Here is a 22,357-nt window from a genome sequence, read left to right as displayed (position 1 = left end):
ACTTTCCGGATGCACTGGATCTACTGATAATGAACTGATATAAAAGGTTTAAATATATGATTGTGCGTGTTTCTGTGCAGACCAAACGGATGCTGGTAGAGAAGATGGGTCGGGAGGCCGTGGAGTTGGGTCACGGCGAGGTCAGCATTACCGGTGTGGAGGAGAACACTTTGATAGCGAGTCTGTGTGACCTCCTGGAGAGGATCTGGAGCCACGGGCTGCAGGTCAAACAGGTGAGGGAGGTCTCCATGTTGTAGCCCACCAGTCGAGAGACTTCAGTTTCACACAAGGGAACTAATGGCACCAGTGCATGGTTTCTCTCTTTCAGGGTAAATCTGCCTTGTGGTCCCACCTGCTGCATTACCTGGAGAGCAAAGAGAAGAAAACAGCCACTCCTGGTGGACTCGGACCCCCAGGTACATAGACACTAAATCTAGTTTACTCTGAAAGTGAAACTTGTGGACTTGTTTTCTCACATCAGTTACTGTGACGCGCTCTTATGACAGGTTGCATTCACGACACAGAAAGGCGTAAATCCGATGGGGGCGGATCAGCGATGCCTCCTTTGAAAGTGTCCTTGATCCAGGACATGAGGTAAGTAAAGCTGTGCAGATGTGTATCAGATGTAACAATGTTAGGCATCAGCTGCTGGTTGCCCCCGACTGCAAATGTGAGTCTGATTTTGCTTCTTTGAGATGAATCATCATCAGAGCTTGTACTGAATTGTCCAACATTTTAGATGTACATAACCGTGTATACATTTTAGAATAAATCCACTATATACATAATAAAAAGACACAAAATATGATTCTAAGCATAACTGTTTTTTATCTTCACCTCAATCTAAAATAAAACATTTCTGAAAACAGATTTTTTTTTCTCATTTTTTTTTTTATTACAGCTGCTGGAGATGATAATTATTTATCGAATAAAGATATTGTATAGGCCTTGAATTTGGGCCTATAGTATTTGGGTCAATGCTTTCAAAATCGTCCAATAGTGAAATGATAAGCCAGGACATGTGTATTTCAAGTGTTCTTTTCCATTACACCAATTATTCAAATTGTGTAGTGAATCGTCAGTTGAAAACCTTTTGTTAATTAGAGGAAACAGAGTTTACCATTGCTGGACACTGTGACTCTGTGCGTCTCATTTGTAGTTTTGATGTTCTTCCATGTTTCATGTGCGTGCATGGTAAAAGTTCTGTGTGAATATACACTTTTCTCTACACACAATTACCAAACGTTGTGTGCCAATGTTGGTATGCACAGATCTGTGCGTACAAACGCCTGGTAAATGAGGTGACACCTTTAAGTAATAAAAGAAAAACAGGGAATTTTGACTAGTAGTTGTTTACAGTCTGGTCCTTGTAACATAGTTCAGTCACTATTTACGTTTATTCTATTAATGAGTCGACCTTGAGCAGTGTGACTGGGGGAAGTATAAAGAAGGCAACCATTACTAATCGACAGTAAATAAAAGTGAGACTCCAGTCTGCTACAGCTGTCTGCTGATATATCTATGTAGGAAGCCACCGTGCTAAAACATGCTAGCATCGGGAAGCCTGGGCTTGCGTGTAGAAGACTTAGAGGAAGCGTGTCTGAGAGCGCGTTAGTTCCAGCCTAATTACCAAATCCTCTCCACCTATCAGAGAGGAGAGGAGGGGTCGAGTCAGGGCACTTTGTATCAATAGACTGACCCTCCTCCACAGTTGAGTCAGCGTCTGCCTGCACGATCACAATCGCACCCATCACAGAGGCAAACATCTGAATCTGTTATTGAATTTAAATTATTTACATTTGTCTCATTATACAATGAATGTGTCATTAGAGGTTTTGAAGTCTGAGAGACAATTGTAATCAAATATATCTGTTTTACCTTGCGTATTTTAGGATGGAGGTAATGTGTGTGTTGTAGATGTTTTCTGCTGTTACCATGGAGATGAGACGCAGGGGAAAAAACTGGGTTACTGGATACTGGGAGGGGGGATGGATGCTGGAAGAGGATGTGTTATGAAGCGCGTATGGCACAGGTGAAGTGGAAGGAAATGCGTCTGGACATCAGAGGCGCGGTCGAGTCGAGGAGCGACGACACGGGACCAGCCCTCAGCCCTTAGAGGCATCGCTCCCTGTGACAGGGAAAAAAAAAGTTTAGTGTACAACACTGCTCACTGTGCTGTGTTCCTGTAAATCAAGGCTTTGAATTACATTAATACAGTGTAAGCATCAATTTAGCTTGCTGTTTGACAACTTCATTTACGTCCTTTGCCTGTACCTTAAACGTTTAAAAACTTCTGATTCGGAGAATAACTTAGAACTGAAATAAAAGACAGACAATATTAGAGTTGAGTTGGTTTGCTAGTTAGTTAGCCAACTTGATGATCAGAAGATTTAAATTACATTAAGTCAACCTTTAAATAAACAGCCTTTAAATAACTACTATCAACTATTGATGCGCTCGCGCTTTTTTTTTTTTTGTTTTTTTTTTTATTTAAGATTTATTTTATTATTTTCAAAACCTTTTCTGCTTTTCCCACCCCTAGTCTAAAGTATGTTACATGTAGGATGACAGGTGAGAACAAGCTATAATTAATGTTGGGGTTACATCACTGGAGAAAGCAGCTTTTTTCCTTAGTGTTTCTTCATCAATTTTTGTCTCTCTGCCGTATCGTTTACAGACACATTCAGAATATTGGTGAGATCAAGACTGACGTGGGAAAGGCCAGAGCGTGGGTTCGCCTTTCCATGGAGAAGAAGCTGCTTTCCCGACATCTCAAGCAGCTCCTGTCTGATCACGAGCTCACAAAGTGAGCAAAGCAGCAGATCTCCATTTTTATTTTTGTTAATTATCATAATTGAAATATCCCAGCCCAACAAAGTCACAGAGGAAGATTTACCAGTGATCGCTGAGTGTCTGGTGATGTCCCTGCTGGACCATGAGCGTGACCTGCTTAGTTTGATTGTGGTGGAATGTCTGCCTCATAACAAATGACAATAATATGTGATCTCGGCATTTATAATTTATTATTTATTCTGAAACTGTAAAGCATTAAAGCACACTGAATAAATGTTTCACAAGTTTATACATAATTGATAGCTGAATGTCGAAGTGGGTCAGGGGGTGTTCTGTCTGCATTTGTGATCGCACGGGAGCAATTTTTCGACCTCAGACAAAACAAACAGTCTTTGGTAATAGTTTGAATATCACACAGCTCTGGGAGAAAAGACAAATAAATATTCAAAAGATTTAAGAAAAGAAAATGATCATACACATTTAAATATCATAATCTTTTGTATTTACTTTTATTATGATTATTTTTTAATTGATTTACTGGTGAACATGTAACAATCATATTTTTAGTTGCATTTAAATATACAGTATATTGTGTATTAGGCTCATGCATAAGCTCACATACAACAAATTAAACTGATCATTGTAGATTTATGGGTTTTCAAAAGTCCCATATTACCTGAATCACACTAAATTCTGGTCAATGATGCTAAATAAAAGATATAAAGATAAATACGTGAATAATTAAAACTACTGTTTGATAGTCACTGTGCTGTCTGTGTTGTTGTTATTTTTCCTGTGATGGCTAGGGTTTGTTTATGTGATATTTACGTATTTTATCCCATTTTCATTAAATGTTTTTTTTGTTGCTTTTTGCTAATTTAGAAAGCTTTACAAGCGCTATGCCTTCTTGCGCTGTGATGATGAGAAAGAGCAGTTCCTCTACCACCTCCTGTCCTTTAACGCCGTCGATTACTTCTGCTTCACCAACGTTTTCACAACCATCAGTAAGTGCTGATAGTAAATGTCACTACGTACAGGTCATCCTGATTCAGGCCAAAGACGGACCAGATTGATTGTGACTCTTTTCTCTGTGTGTGTCTGCCAGTGATCCCCTACCATGTGGTGGCTGTTCCCAGTAAGAAGTTGGGTGGCTCTATGTTCACAGCCAACCCCTGGGTGTGTGTTTCTGGTGAGCTGGCAGAGACGGGAGTGCTGCAGGTTCCCCGAAATATGCTTGAGATCACATTTGAGGTAAGCTGTACAAATCCAAGTATAAATATCTATCAATAAGTTTAAAAAAAAAAAGAGAATGAACAGGGAATAGAATACATTTTGGATGTGTGAGTCAGGGTTGGGGTCAATTATAATTGTAATCGCATAATTGATAATTACAATTATGATGTAATTTTAATTGAAACTGGAAAAAAGTGGTTGCTGTTGTAATCATAATTGAACTGTAATTGAGTTCAGATAATTGACTTTGTATTTGTGATTGTCATGAATATTTTATAAAAATTGTCAATTATATTTTAACGCAAAACTCGGGAACCATGTTACATTTCTATTTACAATTTTACCCATATGTAGTTAACAATTCTTAAAAATTTGTTTCAGATCAAGTTTTCCCATTTTACACCAATGAAAAATAATTAAAAAAAAAAAATTAATCTAGAGAAAAGGCTCAGATGCCCACACCAAAAATATTAATACCAATATTTTCATGGATAAGAAAGCCTAACAAGGTAACCAAAAAATGAGAATCAAATTCGATGATAGATGATATTTTGATGGTCGTGTCTATGGATACATCAAACGTATCCATAGACTTCCACTCTATGCATACGCTGCGCCCCTCATTGGCCAGTTTAGATCACGTGATAGGTGCACCACGTAATTTAAAGTTCCATCAGTTGTATTTTAGCTCATATTTATTTTTAGCTACCCCGCTAATCCTGTTATTTTAGCCCTAACACTAAAATGTTTATTTTTGCCGGATATGTATTCTTAAAGGTGGAATTTCCCATGTGAAATATGTTTAAATGAAAAAATGTATATGTCAAAAGTGGGATTCGAACCCACGTTGGCGGAAGGAAGAATCATTGAGTCTAAGACCACTCGGCCATCCTGACACAGTGAAGACATGGCACATTATGCTTATTTAGAAAAGGTCCGAAAACGCCCCGGAGGCTTTGGCTACGTTTAACGTATCTCTAGACACTTTCTATTTTTAATATATTTTTCTGCTGATTTAAAACATGGGTCAAACTGACCTGTTATCATAAGACATGCTAATGCAAGAGGAAGGTTATGTTTTATGGGCTCAGTAATTGTGAGTAATTGTAATTAAGAACGTAATTGTAATTTAATTTTAGTGGGAAAATAATAATTGTAATTGTAGAAAATGCCAGTCAACGTAATTGTAATTGAGTTGCAATTGAACATGGATAATTGAAAGCGTAATTGTAATTTATAAAAGTAATTGACCCCAACCCTGGTGTCATTTGATTAATATGCATCGTTCTCTTTCAGTGCCAGAACCTTGGAAAACTGACCACTGTGCAGATGGGTCACGACAACACAGGGCTTTATGCAAAGTGGCTTGTAGAGTGTGTGATGGTTCGCAATGAGATTACAGGACACACGTACAAGTGAGTCACTACCATGAGAGAAGTCCAGCAACCACTGTTTTGATTTTGTCAAAACTAAAGCTGGGTGCTCCTGTGCTGTAGGTTCCCATGTGGCCGATGGCTGGGGAAGGGTGTGGATGATGGCAGTCTGGAGAGGATCCTGGTGGGAGAACTGATGACCCCCACCACCGAGAACGATGAGCGTATGTGTCGCACGCCACCAATGCAGCAATCTCCAGGGATGATGAGGAGATTTGTCACCATTTCACCAAACAGCAAGCCAAGTAAGTTTCTCATCCAGGAAACCACAATTTGCACTGACAGGGTGTCATTTTGATTTATTTCATTTAATGATGGGATTTATTTGGTTTTATTTTATTGTACAGCACGTGTTGCCTCACAGGCTATTTTCCTATTCTTTTCCTCCCCCCCTCCCTATACAGAGTTAAACACGGGTCAGATCCAGGAGGGAGTGGGAGAAGCCATCAACGGGATTGTAAAGCACTTCCACAAGCCAGAAAAGGAGGTGAGAGACTGCAGTCTAGACAGGCCCAGGCATGTATTTCTATTATTCATCACAAATGAAGAAAAGCAGCTGTCTGCTCCGGTGGGCCATCAAGCGCTTTAAGATCTGCAGGTTGTGTATCTTAATTCTAATTGTTGAAATAATTTTTCCCCTTTAAGATGGACTGTTATAAAGCATGAGCACAGATAATTATTATATTCCGAGACAGGTGGTGTGATGAGTACAACTCAAAGGAAAAGGCTTACTGGATACTTTTAATGTGCATTTTAACGCAACTGTTTATTATGGGCTTTCAGAGCTATTCCTTGTAGTTGAGACTACAAAGGGTTTAACATGGAAATCCCCCTTTCTTAAGCCCCACCTCTAGAATGGACTGACCCAACAATGATTGATGACTGCAGAGGACAATAAATCTTTCTGAAAGCTTGTAATAATTATTTGTCGTTACAAATGTTAAAGTACTTCCCTCTCTTTGGTGCGATTGGGGATTTTGAAGGGGCCGTTTTCTCCTGCACCGAGATGAGACCCGTGAGAGTGTTGTGTGTTTTTAGATGTTTTCATATGATGTTTAGAAGCCCACTTGGTATGAAATTAACTTGACAAGTAGGACGAGACCAGGTGTTAGAAAATGCGTTGATTCTAAGTGTACTTCGATGTATCTTTGGCTGTCCACAGAGAGGCAGCTTGACTCTTCTCCTCTGTGGGGAGTTCGGCCTCGTCTGGGCTTTGGAGCAAGTTTTCCAGCACGGTTTTAAATCTCCCCGACTTTTTAAGAATGTCTTCATCTGGGATTTCTTGGGTAAGGACTGCAGCCATTCAGAGACCCCGTCTACAGCCATTTCACTTGGTTTTTGTCATGTGTCATAACTTACATACTGCAAGTCCATCCATAGCAGGATAACTGCACAGAACTGTGTGCTATAATGTCATGAGTCTGCTGATTTAATTTGGTTGTCTGATGTTTTAAATTTCTTTTATACGAATGCAGCCTTAAAATGTATATGTTTTGTAATCGAACCCATGTACAATTCTCAACAGAAAAGTCTCAAATGTACTTTGAAAGTGCTGAGCAGCGAGAGGCAGCGCCAGATGAAAACTGGCAAACCAGAGTGAGAACCTTCTGTCGCTTCATGCGCGCCATCAACAGCACCTCTAGAAACATTGGAAAAGATGGAAAGTTCCAGATGCTCGTCTGTCTGGGTGCAAGGTGGGAAAGCTCCTCTATTGTGTAGGGAAAAAAAGGTGGTTGAACAATGAACTTACTTACAGTGGTGCACATAACGTTTTTTGTGCTGGTCCTCATGGAGCGCTTTGGGTTGTTGCTTGGTGCTGGAGCCATAAGATATGACAATAGGCCTGGGACTATAATCAATTAATCACACGCGAAATGAAAATGAGCTCAATATATTTCTGTGTGTGCCCGTTTGTTTTCCTCATTTCCTTCCTCTTTCCATAGTGGAAAGTCTGTCTCATTTGGGGAAAGCGGTTTGTTCAGGTGCTCAGACAACACTGTATGTCCCCGTATCAAAGGAATAAAAGGATGATGATGATTACTGACACAAACGCACAATAAAACCAACCTGAATTATTTCTTCAGATATAATAAAACCTGCATGTTTTGTGTGAATGTGGTTATAAAGACTGTAACAGGATTGTCAGAGTTACCTGTTAAAAATGTACATTAATATACGTCTGTCTCTGAATGTTCAATAATTACTGAAGTACAAATTTTACTTGTCGAAACATGATTACCATTTTATGTACTGTATTGTTTTAGTGTGTGTGGAGTTATTTTGGAGTGTTTATTAAATACAGTAGACCCTGTAACTGTTTAGAAATAGTGACTTTTAAAGACCTGAGTCCATTTTATGTGATTGTTTTATTTAGGATATTTAAACGTTCTTGACATTCCAAATTACAATGGTAATAATTACTGATGAGGAATAAACTTGTATTGCATTTCAAAAGCTGTACTTGCATTATTAGGATATAGTACGATTATCACATTATAGGTTAAATTGGTCAACAACAAAAAAGGTTGGCAACAATATTGTTTATCGCAATAATTTGCGCGACTATAACAATAATTTATCATCCAGAGCTATTCAATGACTCGGTTTATTTCTAGCATGTATTACTAAATGTTTTTGAGCACCCTATTTGTTGGTTTATTGGCTATTTTCATTGCCTAGAGGCTGTGAAATTTGCTATTTGCAGTCGATCAAACAAATCAAAGAAACTCGCTGGTTAGGAAGAAAATAGTTGCAATGCTTGTAATGCTTACTGTATATCTTGTATCCAGTTGAAAGCTTTTTGAGATAGTATCTACAATGATGGTTTGTATGTCTGTTTTTTTGTGTTTTTTAAACTGTGTGTGTCGTTTCTTCTTTCAGAGACCATTTGCTCCATTACTGGATAGCTCTGCTTGCAGACTGTCCAATCACAGGTCAAATGTACGAGGACACAGCACTGCTTAAGGACCGTTCTTTGGTGAACTCTTTAATCCGAGTGCTACAAACACTGCAAGACTTCAACATTACTCTGGAGGCTTCACTTGTCAAAGGCGTCGGTATCTGAAACCAAATGGACTTTCCATCAGTTGTGACCAGGACGATTACTGGGGACCACTGAGAAGAAAAACAGAACTTTTATATGCAGGAAGAGACTTGAACAAATGGACACTTTCTGGCTTATATCAAAGCTACTGTTATTTTTGCCATATATTAAGTGCAATGAGCCTTTCAGGATGTTATTTTTATCCTTAATCATGTTGCCATTAAATGTTAAAATGTTTATTATAAAACAGGACTTTCCACAATATTAACATTGGCATACTTGTGCTATAATGTTTCATTGAAAGCTAAATATTTTCAATGTTGTCATAAACTGCTGACAATGGTTATATTTAAGGTAACATGAGGTACAAAACTGTTAATATATTTTCTGAGAAAACAGTATTATTTTGTTAAACCAGTCAAAGTTGCTTGCTCTGTTGTCAACTCAGATAATAATGTCATAGTGCAGAGCCTAAAGCAAATGATGTTGAGGTATGCTTTATAAGTATGTACTGCAGGGAGGTTTGGTGAGGGGAAGGGGATTTACTGACATAGGAATATTAAAGCTTTTACTTTTGGTCTTAGCCCTGAAAAAAAGTACAAGTATGCAAATCTTTTAGGTGAAAAACTCTGCGCTGAAATAATGACCCTCTTGCATGACATTAGGTGTGTGGGGCTTTCGTCTATTTCCAGTGATGGACTGTATATTCAGTTGGAGGTTATGAAAAAAAATGATTCTTGTAGTCCACACATAAGTGCTCCATGAATTATCTGACCCTAGCTTTCTGTGCACAGCGGACCAGAGAGACAGTCACCTGTTTCCTGTTTCACTAGCCTTTACATTACATCTGCTCGCTTTTCTGAACAAAAAGTGTATACTAATCTTAGATTCCTTGCGATAAAGGACCCAGAAGAACTTATCTCTACCCTAGATTTTTGTCAAGTTGATTTCTTGCTATGCAACATCCTCGACAATGAAAATATATTTCTGGGGCCCTGCTCTCTTTCATACATTGAATTTTACAGTGCAGATTTGTATTATGTAACAAACCCTTTTCTGTGCCAACAACATTTGGATTGACTCTGTTGTACTTCTGTGTACAACCCACACATGAGCATCTTGGGAGATATATATTTTAGTTTTTCAAAACAGTTGTACATTCATTGATATAGCTGTGTAATGTAGTGTTTACTAAGTGAGCAACAGTGTAAAAATATGAAAATAAAGAATCTGGCTAAACATTACATTAAACGGGGTTGTACATACTGCAGTTCATTAGGGCAAACACATCTAAAAGAAAATGGAGAATATTTTTTGTGAAATTGTGAACCACCTAGCATTAAAAAATTAACGTGCTCCTCTGGAATATTTTATGGCCTTAGTGAAAGCTGTGACAACTTACTGAGGTACTTTTTTTTAATTTGTAAGAAATAAACTTTCATTTTATGCATTCATTATTTTAAGATAATGTGCAAAGGGATTCTAGATGCCACAAAATAGGCCCATAGTGCATAGTTTTGTTTTTTTAGCTGAAAATAAATTATAATAAAGTAATTTGTTGAAATGCATTCCAGTTGCTTTACAAATTAATCTATTTGAATGTAAAAGCAGCATTGTCATTGACGTAGAAATCCAGTGTTAATAAGATACATATAGTCATAGATATCAATAATAGTTGCAATAGATATCAATTGTGCTTTCTCGACCGAGAAAATGTAAACAAACTCGTTCGCGCCATGTGAAGCAGCTTTTTGTTTTTTTCCCCTTCTTTCTTTCTTTTAGAGTCCATGCCACGTGGTTTGTGGGAGTTGTAGTTTAAAAGCTTGCCAGTTACCAAAAGCGACGCAGCTCGTCCTGCAAACTGACTACATCTCCCATCATGCTTTGTTTTTCAAGGCTACGTGTAGCGCTCAACGATTGGTCAATTTCAGGTTCAAACCTATCGGCTTGCATCCATATTTGGTCATTGCGGGATCGGGCCGTTCACCTCCATGTTTTTTATGTAAATGGGCTTCTAATCCACAGCTGTATGCATGCAGTACGTGCGCATGCCCAGTGCGTAAAAAGAATACGGCGAAGATTCAAAGTTTTTGTTCAGTAAGTACACTCTTTCTTTCTCTTAAACAAAAAACATATTAACTGCGTGATGCCTGTCTGCTATGTGCTGGTAAAATGGCCGTAAAGACGTAGAATGCGTTCGCTGACGTGTCCGTTTCTGCCGTTTGTTCCAACACTCCACGACAATGGGGATAACGTGGAAGTGAAGGGTCCGTGCGGCATGGTGGCGGAGGCACGGCGTCGGCTAGCTCGCATGCTAACGGCTAACAACAATGAGCCATATTTGGCGCTCTAGCGGGCTTAAGTTAGGCTCACCATCTGCTTTAAAGTCCATATTTACATTATATGTTTCAGTAACATTTTCAACCGCGCGCAAACCCTGCGTGGAATTCACCTCGTGGTCACATTTAAACGGACATAAATCCGTGAACAGTCCGGTAGCTTTTTGTTTCTTTGACTTCACAGAAAGCGCTACTGCCCGCTTTTTGTTCCACAATATTAAAGCAACCCTTCACACCGCTTTGGAAGCTGTGTAAATTGATATTTTAATGGCTGTTTGGGACTTTTGGATATAATGACGTTTTATGTAATGCCTTAATGTTGGTATAAGCGTTATTTAGTGGAACTAGTGTTAGTAAAAGAGCGGCTGTTTAGTGGGTGTGCGTGTTGTAGCCACGCTGAGTGTTTGAAAGTTGAAGCCCGGGATTCTGTCTATGTTTTTAGTTTGTTATCGATACTTTCTGCATCAAGCTCTTCACGTTGAGTTAGGTTTTTTAGTTGCTTTGATTGCGCCAATGTTTTTGTCATTAACCCTTTGATATTCACTGGAAACAAACTGCAGATGCATCAAACCTCGACTTGGTGGGGAGGAATATTTGACCTCTTTATTAAAATGTCTTTGGGAGGCTTAAAAAACCATGTTGAAGCGTTCGTCACTTTTATTCTTCTCTTTGCTTTGTTTCTTTTTAAATTATTTTCTAATTGTGGTAATTACACTGCTGTTTGTGTTCATGTTTTAAAAATAAATTAAAGCATAGAGACATGTTTTGTTTTGGTGTTTCCCTGTTGTGAGTTTTTTTTTTTTTTTTTCTTCGTCTCTGCATTTGTTTTGTTCAACCAGTCCATTTTAAAATGTATTGAGTAGTATGCTGATTTACAAATTACTGGTTAAAATATACACTCACATTCTACCACTCCATTGTCTTACATTGTATATCACTTACCACAATATACACCAACAAGCTAATTTCGACCAAACATTTTGGTCACATTGTGTTGATTTTAATGCCACTAAAACTTAACCTTTTTCAGGTAAATTTTTGCCTGTTCTTCATCTACTGCTGCGACACCGGATTTTATCTAGTGATTGTCTGATATAACTTGTAATGTTTATTTGATTCAAAGCACACTTGTTTAAATGTCTTGTGTTTGCAGTCACACTCTCTTGAGGTGATGCTCTGCAGCATTGTGCAGGCCCCGCCCCCTTTTCCAGCACTAGATAATAGATATGCTGTTTGCAGACACTCACGCTGCTTTTCTCCTGGACAGTTCACCAACCGTGTGCTTTTTTTTTTTCTTTTTTTCTAAGGGTTAATTTGCTGTCATCACACCCACCAACACACGGAGGATGTTTGGCTTTCACAAGTCAAAGATCTACCGGAGTAATGACGGCTGTTGCATCTGCAAGACCAAGTCTTCCAGCTCCCGCTTTACGGACAGCAGCCGGTATGAGGAGACGTTCAGACTCTGTTTTGGGTGAGCACTTTAATCTATCTCGTAACTGGTCATTTTTTTCTCTATAATATTGATCTTTTTCATGCCATTAATACATGTGGGGATACTTTGTTTAGGCTTTCAGAGGATCGTGTCGGAGACATTTGCAATGCCTGTGTGTTGTTGGTAAAGAGGTGGAAGAAGCTCCCTCATGGATCTAAGAAGAACTGGAACCATGTGAGTGGCCTCTTGTTGAGCTGTAAAGCTATTCCCGTTGTGTTCACTGAGTCACAACTTTTAGACTGAAGTGTCTTTGTTTGAAACAGGTGGTGGATGCACGAGCAGGTCCAGGCTTCAAGGTCACAAAACCCAAGAAAGTGAAGAACAGCGATGGAAAGAAGAAAAGCACGCTGAAGAAGCTTCACAAGTTCAAGAGACAGAGTGAGTGTTCCAAGAATAAAAATCTAGAACTTCATTAAAGAACGACTAGTGAATTCTTCAAACAGTTTTCAGGAATGTCAAAATGTGTTTATCCTTTTAAATGTTACAGAAGGAAAAGCCTCTTTATCACCACACAATGACCTTTATGTTAATCTTGGACTTGAATTTGATTTTCCTCTTTGGCCTGATCTGACTTTGGATTTGAGCGACATCTTGTGGCCATTTGAGTAAAGGAACCTTCAACCTATCACAGCTGTAGGGTTCTTAACAGTGGGAAAACACACTCATTTTTAAGCTTTCAATATCTTGTGTCTAATTGTGTTATTTTAAAGAATGGAACCATTACTATTATTATTAAAATATTCTATAACACCATTTTGAAAAATAGATAAATATTTAATTATTAGGCATAATTGGTTTAAAGAAGTGGTTCTCAAATTTATTTGGCTCAAGTTTCTCCGTTCTCTTATTCCTGAACCCAAGTACCCCCCTTTGTTCAGAATACTATAAAATCTACATGATGAAGTATTGGCACACATTTTAAAGAATTTATCTTTGTAAATAAGTCTGATGAAATGGTATTTAGTGCATCCTGAATAGATTTATTACTAGTTTTTAATCATTTACGGTCATCTCCCACTTGCTGGGGGACCAAGACTCATCCTTGTATTTTCAATTCATCTAATTGAGACCCTTTCCATCATTATTATGTTTTTAACCCAAAATGCACATTTAAAAAACCCCATATTTTTCATGCTTTATTTTAATTTTCCACTCTCTCTCAAGGACCCCCTGTTGGGCCCTATGAAATCGATTGTTTTTTGTTTGTTTTTTCTCCCAAATTAGGTGTTTTCCAAATTATTTTTTAATTTCCATTTTTAAAAAAATATTTTTATCAATTTTTCCGCAAAATATTTGTTTTTAACGTCTGTGTGGAAACAAAATAAATAATAATAAAAATCGTAATTGAACAAAAATGTATCTAAAAAATATAAATGTAATTTAAAATAACGTGTAATCTACTGTACAATTGAAAGGTAGATTTAAGTTCTACTGACATGGATTATTCTCACTGCTCCATTTGAATTACTTATTTCATATAAAGATGTGAGAGCAGCATTAATGTCACCCAATTTCCCCTCAGGAATCAATGGTTCACTGAATCTGATCAGGTTTATTGATTAAGTTTTGATCAACCTCATTTTAATTAACCTGATGACATAATTCCAGACCATAATTATTAAAAAAAATTGAAAGTAGCACTGAAAGCAACTCTCGTCTGAGCGCAGCTCTGGTGAATCCAGAAACGGTGCCAATGCACAAATGAAACCAAGCCACTCTCTTGATAATGTAGAGCCAATGAACGGGGGTTTGAGGCGGCGTGTTCAGCAAGTAACTCCAAACTTTATTCTCCATTCAACCAAACTTCTCTATAGTCCTCTAACATCACAGTGCACACACTGAGTCACACCAAAATACATCTGACCGGAAACACCACCTTCTCAACACAATGTTCCCCATCACTTCACGGTCACTAGGTGAATTATGAATGTCACTGATCGTCACACTATCATCCATTGTATGAACACCACGGGGAACAGAGAAGCCCCTCCCCTCAACGCGCTCTCTTCTCAACTTGTTTGGACGCGCGTCCAGAGTGTCTTCAGCACTGGTGACAAGCGTCTGATTCAATGAGCACAAGTGTCCAACTACGGGCCTGGGGCACGATTTTGACACCCCAAAACGCGTTTGGTGTGAATGCAGCATTAGAAGCTTTCAAGTTGTCACTAATGAGTGGTCCCCAGAAACATTTCTCCACAACAAACGTTCTTTGCCTCACGATGACAACATTTCATCCACATTCTGTCAATTTCTGTGTACAACAGTGTATTCAGGTTTCATTGGTCGATTTTGTTAATGTGGAAATTATAGGGCCCTACCCCTGCAGTGCCTTTGTGTACCCCCTTTTGAGAAACACTGGTTTAAAGTATCCTTAGCCGAGCTTTGATTGTTGATCTTTTGGCTTCTTTGAAGTTACTACATGTATAATTTTATGCAAAAAGTCTCAATCCACACTTAAGGTGTTGTGAAATTTTAACAGTTGATCTTTCTTTCCAAACAGACTCTGATGCTCACAGCACAACTTCCAGTGTGTCTCCTGCCCAGTCTCCCAGTTACAGTAACCAGTCAGATGATGGGTCAGACATTGAGTCCAAACAACGACGCTCCAGTCCCTCTATTTTCTCTTTCCTGGATCGTACATACTGGAAAAGGTAAGTGGGAAATTGATCACACATTGATTGATAATAAGGAACTGATTTAGATTAATCAGAATTTTGTGTCTGTGTTGTAGGCAGAAGGTGTGCTGTGGTATTGTGTACAAGGGTCGCTTTGGAGAGGTGATCATTGATCCACGGCTGTTCAAGCCCTGCTGCAGCTCCAAAAAACAGAAGACGCTGACGTCCACACAGGTGGCAGCTCACCTGCCGGACCCCCCCTCTCCACAGCTTCCTGAAGAGATGAAAGAAACCTGGTGAATGCTTGTGTCTAATTCCTCTGCAGGGCTATTCATGGCATCCTCCTGGATTTGTCTCCAGTGGCAGACTTCCCTTTTTTTTTTACACTCCTCCCATTTGATCGGTTAGCTAGATGTTTCTTGTTAATGTACCATTTCTTTTTGGATGAATATTTTTTTAAACCTTTTGTAGAGAGTTCATTTTTATAGAAAGAATGAAAAGTTTTGGTTTTTTTTAAATCTCACGGGCATTAGATTTATTTATAGGGTAATGAGGTTCTTTTTTTTTTTTTATTAAAGCAATGTTTTTGAATTGTATTTGGTTATTTTGTACGAAAAGGTGAGCTTTTTGTAAATATCTGGTCACTTTTTATACATATCAGAACTGTGCTATTTTTTTTGTAATGTGTTGAATTGTAAGTGCATATGAAAGACACCAGCTGTTTCTAATACCAACGTCTACTTTGTATACAAGTTGTTCCTCAACATGTTTTGCCTTCTCGCCACATGTTTAGTACGTACAGATTATTTCTAATGCCACGGTTAATCTTTTGACCCTTTTTTTTCCCTTGTCTTTTTATTTTAATGTTTCATATGTGTATGTAGATGGGAACTATTGTCTTCTTGACATGTCTAAAAGCACACTCTTGTTATTGAAACACCATTTAATGTTTTATATGTTTTTTTATAAATTTGTGCACATGTATTTGGTTTTATCATGCATACAATATCACCATCTTGTTTTTGCAAGAAAAGAAAAAAAACCATGATGTATTTATATCTTCAATCTCCAATAAAATGGGATTGCACATTGTAATGCAGATAGTTTAAACATAGATCGAGTGCACAAAGAATACTAGCTTTCAGTAAATCCAAGCCATTTTAAAATTAGCTAAATTAAAACCACTACATAAACATGTTAGATTCTGTTATGTCTCATTTCCACTAAACTCTTTAAAGGCAGCTGTATTTAATGCTCTCAGTAGAATAATGTGTAAACTGCAGGGAAAAGTAGAAACAAAAAGGAAGCATCAGCGGACTGTAATAACCCTACTGTATATGATCGCTGTTGTAGATATTCATTAAGAAAACACATTAGGTTAGTGCAGGGCATATGTATTTGTTTTGTCATTACTGTAATTTATCTTAAGATGCATCTGTCAAAGTTGAGACTATGCAGACGTTATGAATGTGATGAGTACTCTGGGGCTCCCTGTCACTTGTGCTGTCTCAGTGGGAAGTGATTGTCCTTAAACCAAACTGGCTTTTAATTATTTTTTTTTACTTTAGCAGTATGGTGACATTTTTATACTCGTACAGTTCGGCTAACCTTAAGATCATTCTTGTGTGTCAAGATGAAATATTGCTCAGTCATAGAGCATCCTTCCCAAATTAGTACTACAGTCACCACAGGTATTACTGTAACCAAACTCATACTAAAGTGTTGGGCAATGATCTGTTAAACTTCAATGTGTAACTTCTTGTGGAGAAGAGCGGTTTCCCCCTGAACGTAGATGATTAAATGGAGAAATGCTGCTGTCTTTTGAGATGAAAAATAAGCTGATTTTCTTTCTTGTTCTTTTTGAAATTGCCATATTACATTTGTGAGGTACATTTTGGGATGCAGGATGTGCCCTAATGTCTTAACAATGTTTGTTTTTATTTTTCAAATGTAAGTTATATTATTTATTGCAAAACCTTTTTTTAAACAAAACTTTGAGATAACTGGCGTAGAGCCTTTCAGAAAGTCCGTTTTTGAGTTCTGTGCACTTCCTTTTGAAAATGCAATGTTAACTAGATTTTTGTATAGCTTACCCTACCACAATGTAGATCTGTACTCTAATAAAAACCCTTTTTGTAAAAAAAAAAAAAAAAAAGTCTTACTGTGTCACCTATAAAAGTGTGTTTTGCAGTTCTGATATAAGGACTAAATGTGGTCAATATAATGCTGGTAGAAATATTATCATGGAACACTTTCACCTCAGAAGAAACTAAGCAGTAGCTAAGAAATATAGTTAACTGACTTATTTATACAAGTGACAGTCACAGTTACTCTTTTAGACTATTACAAATTAACTGCTCATTTTGCGTGGGTCGATAATACAGCACCCGGTAAATCCCGACCCTTTAATAATAGTACAGCTTCTCTCTTGTGTGTATGAATGTTTTTTTTTTTTTTAGATTTCAATGTTTGCAATTCCAAAAACAACAAAGAATATACATAATCGACCTGTTGATCATCATAGGAAAATTCCATATTCATAAATGTAAGTTTGCTTAAAAAACAGCATTTAAATTATTTCTATTAGTTTCAACAATAAATAGAATCCAATCGGCCTTCATTAAACCCCAAAGCTATAAAAACTTGACTACTTACATGTATTTCACTGAAATATGTATTTATTTTATTCTTTAATTTTATTTATGTTTTTGTTTTTTTTAATCTTTCTGTAAAATTTGTTTCTTGAAATGTTATCAAGTTACATAAAAAAAAAAACAATAGTACCTGTGCGCCACCCACTGTCCACCAGATGGCATTGCAATTTTCCATTATTTTACTAACCATCACCCATTATAAGTGTCGTCTATTTGTGCAATTATATGCTCAATGTCTGAGTATTTTGTGTGCATGTTAATAAAGTGTCTTATGATAGATTAACAATGAAAGTTAAATTAAACTATGGTAATTTTAATTAGTGGCTTCTGAGTACAACAAAGTAAACATTTCATCCCTGTAAATTACCCTTAAAAACATGGATTTTGAGCATTAATCCTATATAATATTTTCCCTACAGTGAACAGTAGACATTGTATTTTTTAATTGGCTAAAGATTGAAAGACGTGATATTGCTAGGACCAGCAATTTCTGTAATTAATTGCGTATGTATAAAAGTGAGAAATAATTGAATTTTGGAGAGCTTTAGGAGAAAAATAATGAAGATAAATAAATTATTGCCAGTATTAAAAAAAAAAAAAAAAAAATTAAATGAAATTTTAAAAAGACAAGACTAAATTATTAAAATAAAGACAAAATGGTACGTTCTATTTCATAATATTTCTCATTATGGGATGCATCCTCCATCTGCACCCCTCAGAAGCATTTATATCAATCTGCCAAATCTGATTGGCCGGTGAAACATGTCCGTCCGCTAGGGACACTCCCACCTCCGATAAAAGGAGGAGGCAGACAGGCACCCTCCATTCAAACACCTCTTCTCTCTCTCTAGCATATCTCGTATTTTACCAGTTTAACTGTCCACAGGTCGATCTTCGGTTTCCAGTCGACGGACTCTGGTAAGTATAGTAAGTATATTGCTTGGACCACACCAGGTCGAGAAGAAGCCAGCGCTTACCTTCCTTTGCTTGGTCAAGTGCTATCCTCTGTTCATAGGTGATGAACCACCGAGCCTCAGCTCCGGCTGTTGTCTCTCTCCCAACACTGACACTCCGGCACACGTTGGTCTTCCTAGCGACTCTCTCACTCCGGTGACTGCCCCACTCCATGCTACGCTCCAGGCTTCAGCGAACCAGCTGTTGCCTCAGGGCCAGTCCTGCCCTCGATGCTTCCGGGCTCCTCGGCACGTTGGTCCTCTTTCCGGGTTCTCACGACAGCGACCAGCCCAGCTCCAAGCTCCATACTCCAGGATTCGAGCTTCCAGACACCAGCTGCCGTCTCAACGTCTTTAGGCGCTCCAGCACGCGTTGACCTGCATCCCTGTTAGCACCTGCTAGCCACCACGTGGTAGCTCAGGCTAATCCACCTGCTCTACCTGCCTGCGTCAGCACGGCTATGGAGGCCAAGGCTCCTCTCACCGAGGGGAAGGGATGCTCTCTGTCGATGTGGATGCAAGATGTCCAACAAATACAAGCATAAGGTGTGCTCCAACTGCCTGGGTCTGGAACATGGCTGGCGGTCGAGTCCCACGGCTCGTGTTGGCACTGCGCAGTATTTAACACACGGAGCCTCCACAAGAGGCTAGCGCGTCAAGTCAGCCTGTCCAAACAGGGCCCCTTCCTTCCTCCTCACGACATTCCCGCCGCAGCGAGTGAAGAGGAAACGGCTCTCATGGACACTGTTGCTGCTCATGGTTCCAGCTGGGGCTCCCATCTTGACCTGGAAGATCTCTCTTATGGGGTGAGGAAGAGGATGACACATTCATCACTCTGGCTCGGAGCAAGCTGCCCACCGCCTTTGTTGCCTCTCGAGAGGAGGACGAGGGTTCCACACCTGTCTCCCCTCTTCCAAGCCTGGATACGGTCAAAGTGTGCAGATGCGCTGCAGCGTGGCTGACCATCCCATGGCCGATCGTTGTGACATAGGCCACCAGGTCCCACTATGAAGGGAAGAAGTTCCCCACTTTCGAGGGCACGCCGAGACAAGTTCTCCCAGTCTTCCCTGAACTGTTGGTGGAAGTAGTGCGTCCCTGGCAGGACTGCCCTTTCAGCGGAGAATCTCTGGTGATAGGTCCCTCATCCCTTGACTGTGAGGCGATGGAGAGCCTCGGACTGCTCCGTATGCCACCGGTGGAACCACTTGTTGCGGCGCACCTGCTGCCACGGCAGTCTTCGCTTTCTCTCCGGAGACCCATGTTGCCGACTAGAGTGGACCATCTCCAATCCGCCCTGTCTGGCAGGGCTTACGCAGTGGCGCTCTTGGCCAGAGCGCTGAATGTCCTCTACCTCCTCACAGCTTACCAAGCGGAGCTGTGTGAGGATTTTGCTGTCTCAGGACCCAACGTTAATGGAGGTGATTTCGACCGTGTGTCTCCGCACCCAGCGCTGCTTGGTGTAGACCATGGGAAAAGTGATGGGCAACATGGTGATTCAGGAGCAAACTCAAAGCCTTTTCCACTGTGAAAATGTGCTGCGATTGGCACCTGTCATATAGGCTTTGGGGAGAAACCGGCAAACAAGCACCTGCTGATCTGCCGGTTTATGAAGGGAGTGCGCAGTCTCCTCCCCTTGTCCATACCACTGGTACCACTGTAAGATCTGCCAGTGGTTCTGGAGGGACTTAAACATCTTCTGTTCGAACCACGAGAGAAGGCGAGCCTGAGGTTTGCCTTTCTGAAAGCTGTTTTGTTACTGGCGCTGGCATAAGCTAAGCGGGTCAGTAACATCCATGTGCTCTTGGTGCACCCGTCATACGCTCAGCTTTCCCGGGTGATGCGAGGATCATTTTGAAGCCTAACCCGGCCTTGTGCCAAAAGTGATAAGTTCATGTTTTCCCACTGACCTTTTGGCCTTTTCTGCTTCACAGGATGAGCAGCAGACTCATGTGTTATGTCCAGTTTGTGTGGTGCACACTTATACGGACATGACAAGGAGCCTCAGGAGGAGCAATCAGTTGTTCGTCTCCTGGGTTAATCCCCGTAAGGGCAAGCCTGTTACTAAGCAACGCCTGTCAAACTGGGTTGTGGAGGCTATTGCTTTGGCTTATACGAGTCAGGGTCTGTGGCTCTGAGGGTCTGCATGCACACTCGACTCGGGGTCTTGCCACATCCTGGGCTTTGTTCAGGGGAGTGTCTGTGCTGGACATTTGTGCGGCAGCGAGTTGGACCTCACCCCTCACGTTTGTCTGCTTTTACATGCTGAACATTTCCGCCATGAGCGGTTTTACTGTCCTAATGTGTACAGATTTCTGCCCACGCGGGTTGGTCTCCGCTTGATAAGCAAGTCTGCAATACGGGAGCTTCCATTTCCCATAGTGAGACATCTCACAAAATATTATGAAATAGAACTTTAGGTTATTTACATAACCTTGGTTCCATGAGTAATATGAGTGAGATGTCACACTAGACAACCCTTCTTGCTCAAACGAGTGAGAAAAGGTGCTTATTTTGAATGGAGGGTGCCTGTCCGCCTCCTCCTTTTATAGTAGGTGGGAGTGTCCCTGACAGACGAACACGTTTCACCAGCAAATCAGGATTGGCAGATTGATATAAATGCTTTTGAGGGCTGCAGATGGAGGATGCATCCCATAGTTAATTCATCTTACTCATATTACTCATAGAACTGGGGTTATGTTGTCCAATTAGGGCAGAGGTTCCTAACCTTTCTTTGGATCATGACCCCACTTTTTATATCACAAATTTCTATCGACCCCAAAGACTATTTTTGTTCTTATATAATTAGTTTTTAATTACTTTTTTTATACTGTGCTACAAATAGAGTAACCACAATTTGTGCACAAAGTGACAAGATGTGCCAACTCAGATATTTAGGGCCTGAGCACCAACTGAGATATACAAACAAGGTGCATTTCAATTTCACATGCTAGACAAGAGTCTTGGTCTGAACGCAACCACACTTTAAAATGTATTCAAAGTCATAACGCCACCTATTGGTAACAGGAAATTTGAGCAGCACTCTCCAATCTGCGTCAAACTTTACATGTTTGAGTCCTGTTATGGCCACATCCATATATCAATATCCATTCACAATCATAGCGCCACCTCCTGGCGATGCATTTTTGATGCAAAACAGGAAGTACTTTTTGACAGCTTAGGACTTTAGACAGTCACCAAAATAAAGTAAGGGGTAATCTAACGAATTACTTTTTACACCATTACAACGCCGTTATCGTTACTGAACATTAAATGTGGTGCGTTACATGCATTGATTGAATAAACTGTCATCTGAAAGCATCCCTGGCTTCTTACTCAGCTGTAGTGAAGGAGGTGGGTTAAAAACAAGGTTTATGATTGGCTAAGGCGGCGTCATGTGTCATGGTAGCCAATCAGAGCCAATGTTTTTACACATTTGCCAGCACACACACACACACACACACTACAAATTTGATGAATCAGCAGAGATGGTGAGCGTGGAGCAGTCCGATGAAAAGTTGGCATTTTTAAGTTGGCGATACAAACACTACTTTAAATTAATTGTGGTCAAAGGCAAGAACGTGCATGTGAAGTGTTCATTATATCCAGGAGTGAAGACTTTGCCAACATTCGTTGTAAGCAACTCAAATTTAATGAAGCACCTCACGACACACGCATCTAAAAAATCTGAAATTTGTGACATATAGCAACTTTTTTTTTTTAAAACAGTAACGCACATAGTTACTTTCCTTGGAAATGAGTTACAATCAGTTACTAACTCAGTTACTTTTTGGAATAAGTA

The 22,357-nt window shown here is 39.5% G+C and overlaps 2 protein-coding genes across 5 annotated transcripts in view; both read left to right on the top strand.

The window, feature by feature from the left end:
• The window catches only part of dennd5a (DENN/MADD domain containing 5A), a 39,919-nt gene extending 30,173 nt beyond the window's left edge, over positions 1-9,746 (top strand). For 2 of the 4 annotated variants that reach the window (XM_028476677.1, XM_028476653.1), the window contains 12 exons: positions 81-233; positions 329-416; positions 507-594; positions 2,678-2,806; positions 3,676-3,797; positions 3,899-4,044; positions 5,323-5,441; positions 5,523-5,704; positions 5,864-5,946; positions 6,622-6,745; positions 6,985-7,153; positions 8,340-9,746. In XM_028476677.1, coding sequence (XP_028332478.1) covers positions 81-233; positions 329-416; positions 507-594; positions 2,678-2,806; positions 3,676-3,797; positions 3,899-4,044; positions 5,323-5,441; positions 5,523-5,704; positions 5,864-5,946; positions 6,622-6,745; positions 6,985-7,153; positions 8,340-8,523 — 1,587 coding nt within the window. In that variant the 3' untranslated portion in view covers positions 8,524-9,746. The remainder of the gene's footprint in view (positions 1-80; positions 234-328; positions 417-506; positions 595-2,677; positions 2,807-3,675; positions 3,798-3,898; positions 4,045-5,322; positions 5,442-5,522; positions 5,705-5,863; positions 5,947-6,621; positions 6,746-6,984; positions 7,154-8,339) is intronic. The other 2 variants (XM_028476662.1, XM_028476669.1) reach the window with 1 other exon arrangement.
• Positions 9,747-10,028: 282 nt separating this feature from the next.
• Positions 10,029-17,057, top strand: sinhcafl (SIN3-HDAC complex associated factor, like). Its single transcript, XM_028476774.1, has 6 exons — positions 10,029-10,599; positions 12,149-12,315; positions 12,411-12,510; positions 12,600-12,714; positions 14,837-14,987; positions 15,068-17,057. Exons 2-6 carry the CDS (start codon positions 12,188-12,190, stop codon positions 15,249-15,251), a joined length of 678 nt encoding a protein of 225 aa, XP_028332575.1. The 5' UTR covers positions 10,029-10,599; positions 12,149-12,187; the 3' UTR covers positions 15,252-17,057.
• Positions 17,058-22,357: the final 5,300 nt, after the last annotated feature.

Source organism: Gouania willdenowi, chromosome 3, assembly GCF_900634775.1.
Source record: "Gouania willdenowi chromosome 3, fGouWil2.1, whole genome shotgun sequence".
NCBI classification, from domain to species: Eukaryota; Metazoa; Chordata; class Actinopteri; order Blenniiformes; family Gobiesocidae; genus Gouania; species Gouania willdenowi.
The sequence above is the reverse complement of the archived record's forward strand: the minus strand, read 5'-3'. Positions and strand labels throughout refer to the sequence as shown.